The sequence below is a fragment of the Ilyonectria robusta genome (genome assembly GCF_021365365.1).
Source record: "Ilyonectria robusta strain PMI_751 chromosome Unknown BGZ61scaffold_6, whole genome shotgun sequence".
NCBI lineage: Eukaryota > Fungi > Ascomycota > Sordariomycetes > Hypocreales > Nectriaceae > Ilyonectria > Ilyonectria robusta.
In genome coordinates this window covers 945,868-964,737 of record NW_025764440.1, presented here as the reverse complement: position 1 = coordinate 964,737, position 18,870 = coordinate 945,868, and the positions used below count along the sequence as shown (strand labels likewise).

General features: G+C 54.2%; 4 protein-coding genes across 4 annotated transcripts; 1 reads left to right on the top strand and 3 right to left on the bottom strand.

The window, feature by feature from the left end:
• Positions 1-2,768: 2,768 nt before the first annotated feature.
• Positions 2,769-5,169, bottom strand: BGZ61DRAFT_530438 (uncharacterized protein; the record flags this gene model as incomplete). Its single annotated transcript, XM_046253561.1, has 3 exons — positions 2,769-3,552; positions 3,600-4,901; positions 4,955-5,169. 3 exons carry the CDS (start codon positions 5,167-5,169, stop codon positions 2,769-2,771), a joined length of 2,301 nt encoding a protein of 766 aa, XP_046106789.1.
• A 6,068-nt stretch (positions 5,170-11,237) lies between these two features.
• On the bottom strand, positions 11,238-12,823 carry BGZ61DRAFT_475879 (uncharacterized protein; the record flags this gene model as incomplete). Its single annotated transcript, XM_046248744.1, has 2 exons — positions 11,238-12,584; positions 12,644-12,823. The coding sequence occupies 2 exons, from the start codon at positions 12,821-12,823 to the stop codon at positions 11,238-11,240; spliced, it is 1,527 nt and encodes a 508-aa protein (XP_046106788.1).
• Positions 12,824-13,142: 319 nt separating this feature from the next.
• On the top strand, positions 13,143-14,792 carry BGZ61DRAFT_347045 (uncharacterized protein; the record flags this gene model as incomplete). Its single annotated transcript, XM_046239937.1, has 1 exon — positions 13,143-14,792. The coding sequence occupies one exon, from the start codon at positions 13,143-13,145 to the stop codon at positions 14,790-14,792; it is 1,650 nt and encodes a 549-aa protein (XP_046106787.1).
• Positions 14,793-14,984: 192 nt separating this feature from the next.
• BGZ61DRAFT_492380 (Arb2 domain-containing protein) lies at positions 14,985-18,563 on the bottom strand (the record flags this gene model as incomplete). Its single annotated transcript, XM_046250546.1, has 7 exons — positions 14,985-15,446; positions 15,502-16,178; positions 16,233-16,348; positions 16,400-16,477; positions 17,261-18,229; positions 18,339-18,415; positions 18,492-18,563. The coding sequence occupies 7 exons, from the start codon at positions 18,561-18,563 to the stop codon at positions 14,985-14,987; spliced, it is 2,451 nt and encodes an 816-aa protein (XP_046106786.1).
• Between the last annotated feature and the right edge of the window lie 307 nt (positions 18,564-18,870).

The following is an 18,870-nucleotide window of genomic DNA, read 5'->3' as shown; positions in this document are numbered from 1 at the left end:
TGCCAGGCAACCAAATGCCTCGGTGGTGGGTGCGTCTGTAACCAGTCGCTTGGACAAACGGAGATGCATATTATCCGACCCCGCTGACATAAAAGAACCGAGTCGAAATCCCGGTTGCTTACGGAAAAGCCGTTGTTCTTACATGGGTAACTCTAGGCTGCTGTTCGCTCAGCTCTCCAGCTGAAAACGGGGCTTTTCATAGCCCGCTGACGTTGCTATGGCAAACGTAAGCCAGGGGGCTTAGAAGCCGTAATTAGACATAACCGACGAGAGAAGGCAAACAAGAGTGGAGGCTCCTTAGCAATTCTTTTTGTAATGGCGCTGGTTGCCTTCTGGAGCACGCGAGGGGGGAAGGGGCATCAACACGTCACATGAAATCCCGCCATGCGAGGCGTACCGGACTTAGCATTAGCATCACGAGTAGCGGTGAGTAGGCAGCCGTCTACTTCGTCTCCGGCCAAGGCAACCGACCTAATTAATATGGGCAGTTCCAGACCGGCCAGGGGCTTAGCGATGGACCCTTAAGTTCGAGGCGGCGGTTCCACTCGCTTGGCTGGCTGGCTGGCCGTGCACGGAGAGACGTGAAGGGTTGGTTGACTGACAGGTGCCCGGAGATGTGTCAGTCGCTAATGACTCGTAAGTGAGTACCAAAGACCCAACGGTATATCCAATATCGATACTTGAGTCTTGGAAATAGGATTCCTAGTCGCGTACGTATGTACAAGGAAATCCGCCAATCATCTCCGAGGACCGCGGATTCTATAAGACGACAGTCGTTGTAGTTGGAACACATTTCCCATATTAGAGTTTCTGGTCCCTTGTTACCTCCATTAACGAAAATCAGTCATACGATGCCAAATACTTACAAGGTGTAGCAATTTGAGGAGTTTCCCTACTCGTCATCGTGTTTCTCCCGTGAGTCAGTTGCCAACACTCACAAATCCCAATCTCGCAACCCCCCACGTCCAACAAATTAAACCAATCGAGGTCCAATACCGTCCGTGGTCTTGAGAATAATTTTGATAGAGCTCTGGCCAGTATCTGGTCTGTCAAGATAGTTGGTTGCCCGCCGCAAAAGTGATACCGCCTGTGATAACTATCAGCTCTCGCCTCATCAATAATGCCATTGAACAATCCAACCCCCACGCCTATATCTTCGTCTTGATCACCGGTCCCCCCCACGAGGACAGTTGTCTTTTCAACCACGAAGCCAGCTTCCTATTCTGCTTCCCGATAACCTCTCTCACCCCACGGGCCTTGCTCCAACCCGTCACCGAGGAGCCCGGCCAGATAAGAGCAGCAACCCGTCACCTGCCTATTCAACGCAAGAAATTGCGCCCAATCTCGCCACGAACGCCCACGGTGAACCTGGCCGGCGATTGCTCACCGTGTCACGCCGTCGGTGACTGCGCCTTGATGGCAAACCCAGAATAAGGTAACGGCCGACGTGGCTCTTCGTCATCCCGCATGGCCCCCCAGATTTACCCCGATTGGGTTGTTCGTAAGAGTCCTGTGCGTTTTAGCTCGCTGGCGCAAGTCATCGTCGCCCGAAATCCGTGAGAGAGCTGAAAATCCAGTCGGGGGCGCAGTTAATGCGAGCAAAAATCCTCCCCCGTGATGCTTTTTTGCCATCGTCGCCATTGCGCAGTTTGCTCAGACCCAACGAAGCCCATCGCCCCCGAAGGCGTGTGTCGCAAGGCGTCCGTCGCCAGTCGTCATGGCGCCGGGTTCGGCGGAGGATTCGGGCCTGCTTAGTCGCGTTCGCCTCTCCCTTCAACTTGCCACTGTCTGACCCGAAGGCAAGTTCCCCGAATTTCCACGCGGCGTGCGAAAATCAAATGAATATGCCTCGTTCCTTACGAATTGCGACTCCACAGCAAGACGATGCGATTAGAAATACAAATTCCACATGGCTGTTCTCAGCCGAACCTGGGAGTGAAATTTGGGGGCCATAACCAACAGCACTGTCCCTTTAGGGAAAGATGGGTGGCGGGGGCCTGTATATCCCCCCCGGAGTCGGACCCTGCAGCAGAGTCCAGTAGCGTGGGGGATCCACAGCGATCCCGCCGTCAAGACCACTCCGTCGGAGCCGTGAACGACAGTCATTCTGTATGTACTACATCAGGTGGGCCATGCAAAGGAAACCATCGCAGAAGGGCCAGGGGTTTGATTAAAGATATTGCATGTTTATTGAACCGACAAAGTAGCTATTGCCACCACCTAAGACTTGGGTGTACTTGACACCGCCGCCAAAATATATCTAATCTCGCCCTATGGGCACTCCAGAACCGATGGACGACATATTGTGCTCTCAAGGATAGTGGTGAGGACCATAAGTGAAGTAGAATAAAGGAAATGTCCGTTTTGAGAAAGCTGTCCAACGTCTCAGAGCGCTTTGAGCATATCCATCAATCCAACTCTCGGTATACTCGCCTACCAGCAAGAGTACCAACGCTACCATGAGCGTGTGTCAAGGTTGCAAGTCGCAACGACCGTTTCTTGCACCAAAGCGACACGTCAGGTGCTATAGTAGGCAGATCCATAGCCCATCATTCTCAGTATTGCCGGAATGAAGCCATGGCGACAACACATGTGTGTGGCGTCTTTGACGGTTGCAAACTCGTGGGCTTGTCGATGGTAGAGCTAGTAGGGTTGGTTGGGTTTGAAGTTGATGCAATATTAAGTCTTAAAGCCCCACGTGCTCATTCCAGTAGGCCAAAAACCAAGCGAGTTCCAGTAATATGATGTTTGCTCTCCCGCCACGCCACTCATAGTGGTAGCTTCTGTTCCAAGGTTTCATCCGTAGGAAATCGAGGAGGGTTATCTAAATCCAAGTCCCTTCCATCCTTCTTCACTTCCCGAGTTATTTCCTGGGCCTCTGCTGGCCGAGAAACGATACCAAAGTCCTCATCATACTTGTCTGCGACGGAAAACTGCCGACTGTCAGCGTCAAACTTTAACCATGTGCCCTGAGCTGCAATCTTGTAACCAAGATACAGTATTCGCTCCTTTCGCTGGTCGACCATTGACGCGAGTTCGAAGTACTTCTCGTCCTCGTCGATCTTCTCGTTGACGAACCACAACTTAGGGTAGTAGTCATCAACGTAGATAAGGCCTCGCATGGCATAATCCTCCGGTAAAGGCCTGGGAGCCTCATCCTTCTCTGGACCAGGGAAGTCTCCGTCCATTCTTGGTTCGAAGTCGCACGAAGTCAAGTGGTAGTTTAACATGACCATAGTCAACTTCCAAGGAAACACCTGTTCAAGGTATGACATAGCAGCCGGGTATTGCGCCAACTTGTGGATGAGTACCATCATTGTATGAACGAACGGAAGAGTGTTCGTATCTCCCCAGCGGAGAACGACGATCTCATATGTCTTGACCGCAAACTCGAGTGCTTTCTTAAAGGATTCACTAGGGGGTACCTCCAGTACCGAGTTACCCATGGTAACGTCTGTCTCATCTGGTCGCTGAGATATAGCCTTCATGAGAACATTAGATTCATTGCCATAACCGAGGAGCGAACAACAGGTGGCAATGCCCATGAAATAACTAAGTTATGTTAATAGATATTCCTCAAGAGCTGCGAAAATACACACCCAGCTTCAAGCCACTTTTTTGTGAGTCCAGCAATTTTCGAATCAAGGATGACCAGGAACCTTTCCATGGAGTCTTTAAGCTTGTCCTCGTCCCCTTTGCCCGAAAAGAGAATTGCATGCACCCGGACAAAGTTGGTATCGACTTCTGATAGGTGACGCGGATCAGAATCCAAGATAGGGTCGAAGAGGGTCATAACGCTTTCCCTCGCACTAAGGAATGGAATCGGCACACAGAGCGACTTCGCGTAGTAGTAAAGCTGTTGTAACGCATTGGGTCGAGCCAGGATCGCCAAATGATGGTAAAGGCGACCGGTGTTTGGAGACTTGTTCGAAGCCTTACTGTACCAGTGCTGGCTCACCCCGGTCCAGACCTCTCGATCTTTAATATCGTCGTCCTCGATCGCCATGCGATAGCGACCCAGGTCTCCCAAACATTCGATCCAAGTATCCTCGAATGCTGGCACTGTCTCATATAGCAATGCCATCATACTATACGCAAGATACAAGAAGGTAAGCATGTGTTCGAGAGATGCCGGCAACCGATGCCGGAGGAGTTCAAGAAAGGAGTGGATGCCGTGGCGCCACATGCGAGCAGGCATGGCATATTTTGAAGCAAGGCCACGTAGTGGTACACTGGCTGAGGGATGCTGGCTAGCGAGGAAGAAGTCGTGATGTTCGTGCAGAAGTGTTCGGTGGAGGGCGATTAGCGCTTGCCATTGTTCGTTATTGAGTTTGTTAGCATCTGTGTTTGACGACTGGGCATTGTCGACTTCAATGCACTTTGTTTCGACCATGACCAGGCCCGCATATATTCCTTTAACTTCAGCGACCAGTTGATCTTGCGATATCGGTCTGGTCTCTGGTTGGCGCATCATTTGGATTACTGGCTCAGCCTCGTTGACGTGGGAGGAAGGCTGAGACTGCCGGCTTGCCTTATTTGAGGGTGGCTGTCGAGCGACAGAGGACGAGGCTGCGGGAACCGAACGGCCTTGGGGGGTCTTAGTGCCATCACCGTCAGTCCACAACTGTCTTCCAGAAGGATTCTTCGGGCCTCGGTCGAAGTTGTCTCCCGGGTCGGCTACTCTGGCGCGACTGCGGATACTCGTGGCCACGGGCGGTGACGGGCCCGGTTGGTGATCCACCGACGGAGACCGCTTCTTAAAGGTCCGGCCCTCTCCGCCGCCGCCTCCGGGATCCGGGCTCGACCCGGGAGTTTCTTGGGCCACATCGCCGGTGTCTTCCGGGTCACCCGATACGCGACGCTTGCGGGATCGATCCGTTTGTTGTTGCGTTTCTTGTAGCCTAGAGAGAGATGATCAGGGTTTCGGTCAGGATTTCGGGACAAGCGGACTCACGTTTTAGTTGTGATGCGCTTGTAGGCGTTAAATATCTCTTCATCCGTGGCCCAGTCGGCGTGCTTTTCACGATCTTCAAGAACGTGGGACCGAAAAAGGTCCTCGCTGTCGCTGGGCAACTCAGATTTGCAAAGAGGACAGAAAAACGTATGAGTGGAGGTTTCCTGACGGTGGTTGCTCCGCAAATGGGTGACCCATCTTTTGGTGAAGTCCATACTGAAGTGCTTTCCGCCGTCGTCGTGTCCAGGTCATGTACCGGTGTGGTGGCACCGCGGGGTTAGCAGATAGCTTGGGCGCGACGTCGACGCCGCTCAGGAAGATAGTTGGCCGGAAGTCCAACGGGGGTGGGACTGCGAAGAATACGTCGAAGACGCCGGAGGCACAAGCAATGAAATGAGCACTGGGGGAGATGCTGGTACAGCTCCCAAGGCAGAGAAGAAAAAGCAGAAGCGTGACGTTGCCGAGGGCGGAGAATTGGTGCCTGAACCTGAGGGTGCGGAGTACGTGAATAGAGGCCAACGACACCAACATCGAACAAGCATGAACCAGTCAAAAGAGTCCACGAGTTCAAGTGAGCACTGCCTGAGATGGCCTCGAAATCGCCAGTGTGGGCTAAGCGTTTGCTGGCAGCCGTAGCGATGTTGATTAACCGTGGTGGTCGGCGAAGAGGGGGGTGGTTGGGTATCAGAGGGATGGGGACTGAGTTGCAGGTATGGAGAGCCACTTCGGGTGGGAGGAGCGACCTAAGAAAGTGCAACACTGTTGGCCCGAAAGATCTCTCTCAAAAATTGGGAGGGGGGTGGCATCGGTGTGGGAAAAAAAGGGTTGCCTTAATCTGGTTCGCAAAACTTACTTGGTGCGCGAACCATGGACTTGCGGCTCTGCTGCTGCTGCCCCACCTCCTTCCTCCCGGGTCTAAGGCAGGCCCTCGACTGGGTGGCGGAACGAAGAAAAGTAATCTGCCATGCGGCGGTGCACGCCAGGAAAAGCAGGAGATCGTTTTAATACAGGAGTGCCCTGTGTGAGCCAGAAGGAAGACACGTCCAGTTCTTTATAGTAAACCGGATTCGTATAGTGATTTGTGCCCCCAACTGAGGCTGAATGGCTCACGCCCGGGGTAGGTTTGCCGATGTTCGCGCCCCGTCGTGAATGGAAGCCTGGTGACGTTATCGTCTTACACCGAGAGACCAGGGCCTGGGCCTGGGTGAGGCTGGTATTTCAAGTCCTGCAATCTATGGTCGAATATGCATTGAATGAAAGTAAATTCTGTATCGTGATGGAGGGATTCTACTCTGAACAAAATGCACAAAATATGAATCACGGTTGCGAGGTCAGAGCAGTCAATGATTGAGTGCTCCCAGAGCAGGGCCGAGGAGAACGCAACTTGGATGGTGGCGGGCCAAGTAAAGTAAGCGCTGAGGTCCCCGAGATTTATTCAAGCTCGCAACTGCTCGGTCCCGTCGGGTATTAATGGAGGCTAGTCTATGCGTGAATTAGTCACGGTCGTGAATGGTTGCGTGTCTGATTATGTGTCTCTGAGTGTAGCATTCGTTTTCTCCATGCCAACTTGCAACTTGGCAAGTGCGTTCACTTCTCTCTTCCATCATCACATTCACTGAACATCCCCAGAATCTCCATTCTTACCCTTCCAATACTCCAGTCTATTTTCGTGCTCAGATTTGTACACATCAGCCTATGACTACTTATGCCAGTGACTCGCCTGGCAGCGGTTCAAGACATTGCCCGCGCACCACAGCCTGACTACAATTTAGATCCCCCCTCGAGAATGCGAACCGTTCGCACCCAACTCCCAACCCGACCTCTCATCCGCTGCGTGGCCGGGCGACAGACTTGCTTTTCAGCTGGCGCAAAGGGGGCCGGAATTGGCATTGAGCTCGCGGTCCCCAGCCCTCTGGTGGTCCACCATTCAGATCTTCATCTCCTCCAATTCTTTGCCGGAGCAGCTAAGACTCATAAGCCAGGTGATAGGAATACTAGCCTTCCGCCTGTGGCCAGTTTTACAGCCACCTATCTCAGCCAGAAATGGTGGTTTTTTTATTATTTTTGATCTATTTCAACCCGTCTGTCAATAGTTCGTTTTAGCAGCCAATGGCCGCAAACGGACCCCAACCATACAGCCTCCTCAGACACCAGGGCGGTAATTACACACGGGGGTTGGAATGACCATCACTGAGACAGTCTCTGTCGCCTTACGATATCAATAGCCCAGAATGCCAGAGAGGTGGCGACCCATCTGGACCTGGATTCCTGGCTTAGCGATGGGGCGAAACGCCCAGCCTGTTGTTTGACGAATTAAGTTACGCGCCTCTGGCCCTTAACTAACATTGGCTAAAGCCTCAATATTTTCCTCCAGTATCAACTCATCTACATGCCAATAAAAGGCACCTGACACGGAAGCCTCATCATTTGCCTACGAATATCAATGGCGATCACCCATATCACAAAGCAAGTTTATTTGGAGGCGAGGCTCACGTGGCGAATGTTCTCCTCCCGCCAGGTCATCCATGGCAACTTCCAGCCTATTACAACGTTTCTGGTATCAAAAAAGGGATGGTATGACTGGCATGGGATACTCCATGTAGCTCGGCGGCTCCAGGCGGCAACACCGGCAAAACGAATGGGAACCGCGAGCGTGCACATCCTGAGAGGGGCTGATATTATGGAGGCCATAAGTTAGAGGCCAGCCTGTGACAACAGCACTGTATTGTATCGTGGTCCACTCCGAGGAAGGCTGAGGCTGGCTGACAAGTCTACTCTCTAGACGACACGAATCAATAAAGGCAACGCAGAGATGGAAGTGAGGCATCCTAGCCTCTGCCTGCTTATCACATGGGTATCTATGCTGGCCCCCCTCCAGTGATGCATGTCATCACAGTGAATCACAGCGAGAAGAAGAGCACGAATGGCCTCACGTCTTGAGGCCGGAGTTGATACACGACGCCATGTGACGATTTTGCGACACGGCACCTTCATTCCCCTGTCAGGGGCTGCTAATTCGGTGATTGTGCATCGGCATGTTCGAACATAGGCAACCCGTCCCTCACCGTGGCCGACCGGTCTGCGATGTGATGAAGAGCACCCTGGCGGTTCACGGATCAGGGCCACCCTTGATCATTATTAGTATCAATATTCATGATACCACGGTCCGAGGACTATGCATGACAAGCTTGAGCAAAATCATGCAGTTATGTCAGCGCTGCAATGTTGTTGCGACAGGACATATTTGGCACTAGTAAAGCAGTTCCTGCACCCTAACCGCGTGCGCGGCCCGAGCAACTTTGGCGCGTGGTATTTCGCTAATGGCCGGGCTGATGCGCTTGCATCCAGCGTAGGTCGGTCGCATTGATCTTACCCTAGATCAGAAACAGGCTGGTTGCCGTGTTGACGTGTTGACGTGTCATTGATTCGATGCTGCTATTGCTGCCTTGCATTACTTGAGGCCCTTCCCGCCGCCAGAGTCGCAGTCCACTGGCGTCTAAACACGATATCAGCGATTTCCAACCAAGGCCAACGCTGCCAGCTCGTGATATACGGGTTGAGCACAGCCTAACGAGGCAACGGTGCATATCTATGAAGCTCAAGGTTTTAAGCAGGGCCGAAAGAGAATGGCGGCCTGATTTGAAGCCGGGCCATCCATCCAGTCCAAAGTATGGCATAAGGCGACCAGACTACTAAAGTACCTCCGCGACAACGGCAGGTCGCCAGAAGGTTGGTCAACGCCCTGCGAATCCCCTAATTTGACCCAGCATTTATGCTGCAAGCATCCTTGGATCACCCAGGGTTCAGCCTATCACTTAGCGCCCGTCACATCTCCGCCAAACAGGAAATTTCCAGGCGGCTGGCTGTAGGCCTGTTTGTGTTGCCTCGGGAGGCATTTGCGGTTCGCCTCGGACGGTCGCCATCATTTTGAGGCTCTGGCACCAGTATCGTTGAGGGGATCAGCTGGCCCCCAAATGAAAGCAAGCCCAATCACCCTGCCAGTGCTCCAGGACACCACCAAAGGGACCGGAGTCACATTCCAGTTAAAATGCAGAACGTGACATCTCTCCTCGAGGCAGCGGATCGCATATATTGATACACATTCCCATCAACGGCCGTCACGCCCAACCGACGCGACCACAATTTGGGCCCATGAGCCAATGCCAACACGTCGATCTAGGCTCCTTGAAATAGTGCCTAGATCGACCGTGTCACCAATAAAATGCAAACAGAGTCTCGGGATGCATCCAGTATCACGACTTGTGACAGGTAATAGCATGCGCTAGGTCGCAAATGTGCAACCTAAGCTTCCATCGTGTGAGCAATGACGACGTGAAGACGACGTTTTTCAACGCTCTTGCTCGTCGCTTTCGGCGAAGCCCAGCTCCAGAGGGTGTGGAACTGGCGGGGTAACAACGTCTTCTCAACAGCAGCTGTCAGAGCTGGATACGGCTCTAGCGACCCCAATCTTTTTGAAGTTATCCACAAATCCAAGTCGTTGAGTGCGGCTCACCTACACACAAAGGTCAAGGTCTGACCAGATGTTTGACCCTCAATTTCCATCCCTTGCAGCTCGCGGTTGGTCCCAACCGATCAGCTAGGTACTCACCGAAAGATGTGCAGTTGCCTCTGTATCACCCTCTCAGAATATTGAGGGTTGTGCCGCGACGCGACGCACAAACTTGCAGATACACTTCGTATCCGGCAAGTCGCTGCGACGCAGCCAACCGTTTGTTGCTCATCGCGATTCCGAATTGTACCAGACGGCTAGCTGCAATGGCGGCCAGTAGGCAACTCTTTGTCAAACACCGGGTTGCCATTGGCGCCGCCTTCTGCCTTCTCCCTAACCCTTTTTCGTGTGGTTGCGGCCGCAACGGTATCTCAGCAAACCCCTCTCCGTAGGACTTGTGGTTAAAGGCGTCGTTCTATTTATGAAACCAGCCAAGAAGCCGTGCGGCTGAACGGGTCGCTTCCTGTTGTGCCGTTTTGCTTGTGCCTGTGTCCCGCCTCTCTCTCTCTCTGCCTAGAATTGATGTTGCAAGTCAATATAAATCCCGGTCAAAGGGGGTGCTTCGGACGTGCGCTCCCCCGCCTCCTTCCGGCCGCGGATCACACAATTGGCACGCCTTAAAGCCATCGGATGTCTTAGGTCATTTCACCCGGAGAGGCAACGAGGCTGAGCATCCGTCTTGTTTTACCCCAAGACCCGCGCTCAGAAATAAGGGCGGCAGGGAGGCAGGGTGTTGTGGATTGTGACCTGTTGTCAGCATGAAGGGATCAGGTTGTATTCTTGGAAAAAAATACCGATCCTCGTAGCTCTGTGGCCCATCTCTCGATCACCTGCATTAAACAGTGAAGGGGGGAAATTGAGCAAAAGAAAGTCTGCAACAGTCGCCTTGATACACCGACAGTCGCCTGAGCTTGTGGCCCCCATGGCCCATTGTAGTTGGGCGAATGGGCACTTTCTAAAAGAACAGCGAACTCACGCTTAGGCACGTTCCCGGCCCAGACTGTTCCAACTCGTTGACCGCAAAGTCGAAGTGCAACTTCCTGTTGGATGCTCTACTTAGCACATGCGCTTGCGGGGTAGATCGGGTATCTAGTGCAAAGTCAAGCTTGCTGCAAAGCTGCCCTTGGGAACGGGAGGAGTCAAGAGGATGCTGCACCATCACCTAGTGAGGCTGCTTGATGCAGGTGATAGATAGTTTTTGTTGCGTCATCCAGCCATTCAGAGGCTTCTCGCGAGTGAGAGAATATGCAGCTCCAACGTCGATGATTGATTGGTGACTGGTGTGCGCGTGATCAATGGAGAGAACAACTCTGAGCAAGTACTGTAACCATGTGTGTTGATAAATATTTCCTATCATTCTTCATGATATCATCACTCTGCACTGCAATTGTAGCTTTCTTTCCGGATGTCGACTTCCTGATGTGCATTTGAAGTGTTTTGTGCGAAATCTGGACAGTCTCGTGGATGGGTTTAGGGTAGGCCTCATCTTGCATGTGTGCCTCTGCAACAGTCAACCCATTTTGAAGATATAATATAAATGGACAATGGAAAATTGCCAATTAAAACGAGTGAGGGTAACTTCGGGTTGTTTTTGGCGCAAGACGAGCTCAGGTGTGTAGAACAGAGTGAAGTGTGTGAAGAGGAGGATGAAAAGTGTCAAGTGTGGGGGGAACCGCGCTCCTTTATACCTGGCGGATGACTAGGAACACTTTAGATTGCTCTACTGCAAGACAAAAGTACATTGCACGACGTTTTTATAACCCAGAAACCCTGTCATCGAATTGCTTCGTACTTCTTCGCCTCCTTCAGCTTCGCCTTGACCCGCTCGATCGTGGCGGCGTCATACACCTTCTTCAGGGGCTTCCCGGCCTTGAACACTTCTTTCTCATGGCGTGTTGCTTCCTCCTTGGTCATGCATACCAAGTCGCCCAACCGCACTGTCGAGCACTTTTGAACATCCTTGCCCTCGCCAAGAACCGTCATGCTGCTGCCCTCGGGACGGCGCCAACGAATCAGGACCAGCTTGGTCGGGATTCCCGTGATGACGCTGCGGCCATTATACAGCTCCTCAGCTAGGAAAGCCACGTCGCCAACCGTCAGGGGTATCTTGAGGCCGACGGTGTCGCCGCCGTCCGTGATCCGCGCTAGCTTGTCTTCGGAGCTCTGGACGTAGGCCAGGATGCCGTCGTACATGCGGTCTCGGCCCTTGGCCGGGAGGTAGTCTTGTGGGTAGCCCGTGATGCTCAGGATGACGTGGTTGGCGACAGTAAGGCCGAAGATAGCAGGCATAGTGCCTAGCACAGGGAGGATACGTACGCGGAAGCTAGGCATGGCTGCCAGGTCCCCGACGGAACCCTTCTCGAACTCCTCTTCGGCCAGGGGTAGCAGCTCTGCTTTGCCCTCGCCTGCCTTCTCGTTTGAGTACACCACGGGAATTCCACTCGTGATGCCCTTGAGCTTAAGCCGTCGGCGCGTTGCCCGTGACAGACCGTCATCTGTGCTTGTCCCAATATCCCCAACGATAATTCGTGTTGGATCGCTCTTACAGCCGGCGCCCATGGAGCTGATCACAGGGAGGCCGTTGTCGTGACAGTACTTCAGGAGGGCGACCTTGGTATCGATGTTATCGATGGCATCGATAATATAGTCCGGAGCCCAGCCGTCCTCATCCCCACCCCAGGGGCTCAGTAATCGCTCAGCGACATCTTCGTCGAACTTCTCCTGCTGCAGATCGAACTTGACCCAGGGAGCGATGGCGATCAGTCGCCGTCGAAGACACTGCACCTTGGAGATTCCCACGTCCGCCAGCGTCGCCACCGCATGGCGGTTCAGCGAGCTCAGCGTGACCTGGTCGAAGTCAATGAGTCGCAACTTGGACACGCCTGAGCGAGCTAGAGCCGCCGCGCAGTGGGAGCCGACGCCGCCGCACCCGACGACGACGACGAACGAGCTCCCCAGCTTTTCAAGACCCTCCGGGGTCAGGAAGACGCGGTTGCGCGCAAGCTGCTCCATAATCAGCTCCTCGTCAAAATCCCCGGCTTGCGCTCGACGAGCGAGCGCCATGTTCCGCGCATCCTCCTCGTCGACAGGGGCAGCCAAGGGGCCACCAAAACTGTCTAACTACAAACTGTGTCAGCGGGCCTGAGCGACCATATCAATCATGCAGGTTTCAAACGCACTCGCTGTAAGCTGACAGCATCATCGTCTGGGATGGAGTTCTTCAGTTGAGAGATCCTCTCGTTCCTCTCAAGCGCCTGGTAGCCGAGGAGCAGGGAGGCGGCTGTCGCTCCGGAAACCACAGCCGTCGCAAGCAGCTGGAAGCGAGGGTTCGAAATCGTATCTGAGAAGAATGAAGCCATGTTTTCAGACCATAATGGGACGAAAATTGTAAGCGACTCTTCTAGGGACGTATACACACCGCTTCACGGGAATTTTGAAACATCATGCGTTCGCCCGGGTTCCAGAATTTGACATCCAATCCCGCGATAAGCGCCTTAGTCAGCAGCCGCGCCGACCACTGACGCATGATGTAAAAGTTGCGACGCTGAGCCGCAAATCAATCAATCGACGCTAGATTCGACGATGGGACGAAACATCTGCGACGCCCGCAACTGAAGCATCCCAGTTAGAACCCGCACAACCCGCACAACCCGGGGGCGACGATATCCAGCCGGCGCCATGCGTCCTCGGCTCGCTGTTCGCCGGGCCAGGCTCACCCCGCGGCAAGCCCTCCGATCGCAAACACCCTGCCTCCGAACATTCACCTACTACACGCAGCTCACCACCAAGTCGAGGCCGATCCTGCCCTTCCTCGCGATCCCCGTAACCAACCACTCCGTGCGATGCTTCACCACCGAGCGTCGACAATGGCTCAAGCACGAGGCCAAGATGGCGGTCCGGTACACCGTTTCGTTCTGGGGCATCCTCACCTGCATGGGTGTCATCTACTTTTTCATCAACGAGGAATCGCTGGAGAGGGACTTCCCGACGCCCCACGAGTGGAGCTTTATTACCAGGAAGCTGTTGAGGGACGCAAACAACGGCAAGGATCCCAAAAACGGCGAGGTCAATTGGGCCCAGGCCATGGAGCTATCTCGTGGCGGCGTTCTGCGTCTTGAAGACGCCAAGGTCGACGGGCAAGGCGTCACGAAGCTGTCCGATATTGTCGACCCGAGTGCCCAGTTTCCGGGCGAATTCAACCCGTGCGATATCTCCGGGAAAAGCGAGGAGTGGAGGCGCGGTTATTTCGAAGCCATTATGCTAGCCGCCAAGGCATCAGAACACACAGATGGCTGGGTACGAGACCTCACTCGCAATGTGATATCGCCCCCGGAGTTTGTCATTGGGCCTTCCAACCCGCGGCCGGTGCCGATCCCACCGGGCCAGCCCCATGCGCCCCGAGAGGAGGATTGCGAAATCGCTTATCCGGGCGCCGATAACTGGTATATGAAGATCTTGGCCACCAAGGGCTTCACTGCGCGGCAAAAACTGGAGGCGGCATTGGAGTACGCCAGCTTTATGGAGTTCAAGCAGAGACCAGAAGGCCCGGACGCTCTGTACAACCTGGCGCTGGCCGAGGCCACCCAAGGCCTCGACATGTCGAACCCACCTTACAACCCCAAGACCTTTATCCTGAACGAAAAGGCCGGCCCCCCCTCGCTGAACCTCCTCGATGCCATCACCGCCATTGCAACCCACAAGGCCCGCAACGGCGACCTCTCTGCCGCCCTCCCCATCTATCTCTCCCTACTCAAAGCCCGCCGCTTCCTCCCCAACGACCCCCCCAACCAAGCCCGCGCACCACCCCCCAGCGAATCCCTCTGGAACCAAATCATCTCCGCCGTTTCCCAACCCGACTACCCGTCGCCTCCCCCCGACGGAACCAAAGCCCCCTGGCGCAGCCCCCAAGAGCGCTGCCAGGAGGCTTCCCTCAGCCTCTGGATCGGCGAGATCCTGTACGCATCCTCGTCCCGCGATGATGGCCTATCGTGGACCCGCGACAGCGTCGACATAGCAGAGGAGCAGCTGCGCGCTCTCGGCCCCATCACCGACGACAAGGCCTCCGTAAAGACATGTCGCGAGTGCCTCACCGCGGGCCTCGATAATTGGGGTAAGATGGTCGTCAAGCTCGCCAAGGAGGAGGAGAAGCTCCGTGAAAAGGCTGCGAACCGCTCTAGTGTCTTCTCTTTCTGGAGTGGAGCCCAATCCGTCGAGGGCCGTTGGGAGGCGGAGGATGCGGTCGTCAAGGAGCGCGTGCGGAGGACAAAGGAGTTGGTGGAAGAAGTGAGGAAAGAGAACCCTGGGTTGGCAGCTCTATTTAAGGCGTAAAATTGGCACTTTGATGTATCTTATGTGGACAGGTTTTGGGAATGTCATCGGTCACTGGCACGAGCCGAGATTGTGTCTTGTATCTTATTTTGGCTACGCTCTAGTTGTTTGGAGCGGCTGTGTAATTCACATCTAATGAATGAGATACGCCTCTCACTGCGTTACGAACTGTCTTGTAAAGTCTTGGTCCTCTTACCAGGGGGCGTTCTCATCTCTTACCGACTTATCACCTTGCTGGGCATCCTTGGCTTCATCTTCGTCCTCTGAATCTGAATTTGGCGCCTCTCCCGTCTGTTCAAACCGTCTCCATCTTCTCGCCTGCTTAACCTCCCTCTTCATGATCTCTGGGTCAATCTGAATGATCGATGGTTTGTTCTCGTCCGGCAGGTTCTGCCAGTCGCTGTCGGTGAAGTCGGCCTTGGGGCGCTCGATGACACTGATGGGTGGGTTGGTGAAGCCAGGGGTCATGGCAACCTCCTGAATGTAGCCAAGGATAGGTCCAAAAGCACGAATGGCGATGAGCTCGGCGTAGTGTGGCTCGGAAGAGGAGTAGCAGGGACAGCCGAGGTTCTCGATGTAGAGAGATGCATTGCCTTCGGGGGGTGCAAGGGGCGTGTCCAATGGTTCTTCGGAGACAAGGTAGCCTCGCGTACGCTAAAAGAGGGTGGTATTAGCAGTTATCTTGGACTTTTCGAGTTGTTCAACTCACCTGGGCAAGAAATTCCTTAAACGCCTCGTTGGCGAGCTTGTCCGTTTCGAAAACGGTACCAAGCAATACCATGGAGTTGAGTCTGTGACCCCACGAATCCCAATTCTTCTGGTCATCAAAGTAGTTCTCAACGACTTCGCAGCTCTCTCCCAGTGCAATCAAGTCGATTTTGGCCGTGCACTCCGGAATTCTGGCGAGAATATCCTGGAAGACGGTCGCCATGTGTCGAAGTGGGCTTTCGCAACCAGGGATGTCGTTCAAAGAAGGGATATGCCGCGTTCCTGAATGAACCAAACTTGGCAGCGGTGTATCTACACTCGCAGACATAGTGAGAGCACGCTGTCCCTCGGGCCACCAGTACCTCTGGCCCATGTTCGCAAGTACGATACCTGGCGGGGATGCGTCGGTGGGCGAAGCAGTCTGCTGGTGGAGTGCGCGGACGATAGAGATCATGCTGCCCTTTGCGAGCCCGCCGGGACCGTTGGCAATGCGACCAGCCAGCATGCCGAGGTCTTGGGTTGGCTCACCGAAGATGACGACGATGCGGGAACACGAGGCGAGGTCAGGGGATATGAAAATCGGAACGTGGTTCTGCGAGCGAGAGGCTTCCAGGGGGAGAGTTGTTTTCTGAAGGCCTTCCTTCTCGAGACGGTCGTGTATGATCTTTTCCATAGCTCCTAAAGAGGCAAATTAGTGCTCAGATACGATGGTAGAATCTGTCAAGGCCATACCGTTGAACGCAAAACGCTGGCGCTCATTGACCCGTGTGTTGCGGCTGGTGAAGAACTTGAAGTAGCAGTTCGGGTTCTCAATAGAGCGAATTTCATCGTCACTGTTGACGAAATACCTAATTCCTCGTTAGTTTTACAGAAGGGGCGGGTGGAAAAGGGTAACGAACCCAAGGCCGGCGAGGTCGGAGGGAAAAGAGGCGTCCTTGGGGAGGCCAGACCAGTGACGGCGAAACATGGCGATCGGCCTGTTGGACAGATGCTTGAAGGGAGGAGATGCAGAAAAGTGTTCGACTACCGTGATTAAAGGGGATTGGAATGAAGGAAGAGTGAAGAAGGAAGAGGGAAGAGGCCCTGGTGCGGGTATTGGCGAAAGACAAAGTGATCAGGAGGTGGCCAGGAGTGTTGCAGGTGCACGCAGCCGGCCTGTTTTTCAGCACGGGATGATTTCCAGTTTTCCACCACGTTACGCTTCATCACTGGAGGACGCAATTAAAACTCACGGAGCACACCAAGCTGACTTGCTTGCTTTCCAATATAACCATGCAAACTCCCGGCAAGCTAGCAAAATTCCAACACTTTCAAACAAGCTAACCAATCGAGATGTTTGTTGTGTAACCACACTCAACAGGTCACCATCAGCACTCTCAAGGTCATGCAAACAATTGCGTCGAAAAATGGGCTGTGATTGACATGCTTCATAATTGAGGAGATGGGATCTTTGGCCATCGCTAGTCCTAAATGCGATGCGAAATGTAGAGAGGAATATCCAACGCCTATCCTGTATGCAACCGACAAGAAATCGGACTTGCAATCCAAACACCATGCCTACGCAAATGAAATCCCCCCAAGTTAAACAACGCTCATTGGTTTGAGCTGGGGGTGTACCGGCTGCGGAATGCCTGACTGATACTAAACCGGCTACTTGCTCCGCGATTCATGTGGCTTGCAAGAGCTTCTTCCAACGCTGATTGTGTGACTGATGCATCTAGAGGAAATCAGGTCAGCAAGGCCCGAACAAGGGAGGATACATGGCTACCATACCATCGAGATCACTGAAACTACTGCCCATGCTGGGCGTTCCGTCACTACCTTCGCGAGAATAGCCCCTACTCTTGCTGCCTGGGCTCTGAGCAGCGAGCTCGGCGCGACGGGGAGACAGAGGACCTGGTTGGCGTTGCTCGCGCGACTTACCTGGCCTCTGAACCATCGCTGCAGAGCTGGCTGAAGAGTCGGACGTCTGAGATTTGTGTATGGCACCCTTGCCCAGACTCCTCGGGAGCCTCTTGGACGAGCCGCGGCCGTCGCCCTTGAGTGTTGATCCCAGGTCACCCGCCGACGCCTGGTCTGGGGCCTTGTACGGTTGAAATGCGGGCTCAGATTCATCGTCTTCGTCGTCATCGTAGGGCGGCGCTGCGTCATGTTGCTGAAAGCGGGGAGGGCGACGAATAATACGGGACTGGGCGGGACTGGATTCGTCGTCCGAAGTCGCCGTGGAGCTATCTTCAGCCGGGCCTGGTGATGGGCTCCGGTCCCGCAGTGCGGGCGAGGGTGCTTGTTGCGGCTCCCTCTCGGGAGACTTGGTCGTGTTCGAAGTGATGGGTAACGATGATAGCCGCCGACGATGTTCTCCGCTACGGCCTGTAACTGCCATACCCGGCCGGGGTGATGCTGACCCTCCCATCATGTCTCGCAGCACTGTGGTGTTAGTTGAAGGATTTCGCGAGACGATTGGTCGCATCGATGATTGGAGGGGCGTTCCGGTGCCGCTTCCATGCTCGTTGCGCGGCATGGGCGAGTCTCTTCGCATGGAGAGGGACGACGGCGCTCGCTGATGGCCTAGTCCAGCCGAGTCACTAGGGATGGGTGACGGGGCGGCCGAACCTCTGACGGCGGCAGTAGCCTTTCGAACTTGGGCGCGGACTTGGGAGGCATGTCGTTCAGTGAGATAGGCGACCTGTTGTAGAAGGAAATCGACGGTGACCTCGAAGCGATCGGCACTGGTCAGGGTCAGTATCATCGAGCAGCCGAGAACGGCGATCTACACATACATGTGATTCCCTGCATGTGTCAGCGATATGCCAAATATCCAGCAATAATTCATCAAACATACAATCAATTTCCTTCTTGGCTGCCCCCGACAAGATCTTCCAGAGCGCCTCGTCTTTGTTGGAGTCCCAGTTAACCTGTCGCAGGCTGTTAGCCCCTCCGCAGCCATTTCCGGCGGGCCCATGACGAGCATCATGCTGCAGTTCAGCTTACCGGCGGCGGATCTACAAAGTCGCCACGGGGCATGGGCACCCGGATGAAGACGGTGTAGGTAGGGTCGGTCATGGTGTGTGGATCGCCGCCCGTGCGATGGACGCGATATCAGGGCGGATGGGAGAGGAGGGAAGAAGTCGAGGAGAGGGAGAGGAAGAGGAGGACGGTGACGAAGGTGCTTGGCCGGTACCTGCAGTGAGCTACCAGGGTCCGGGGTGGACTTATCGATAAGCTGCCGCCTTATAGTGGGCGCATTGGCCAGCTGGACACCGGCCCCACCCGGTCAACTCATGAAGTGGAAAAAGCCATCCATCCAGATTCAGCAATTCAACATTATCATGCCCAGCCAATAACCGTTTACTAGCTGTAGCTCTTCTTT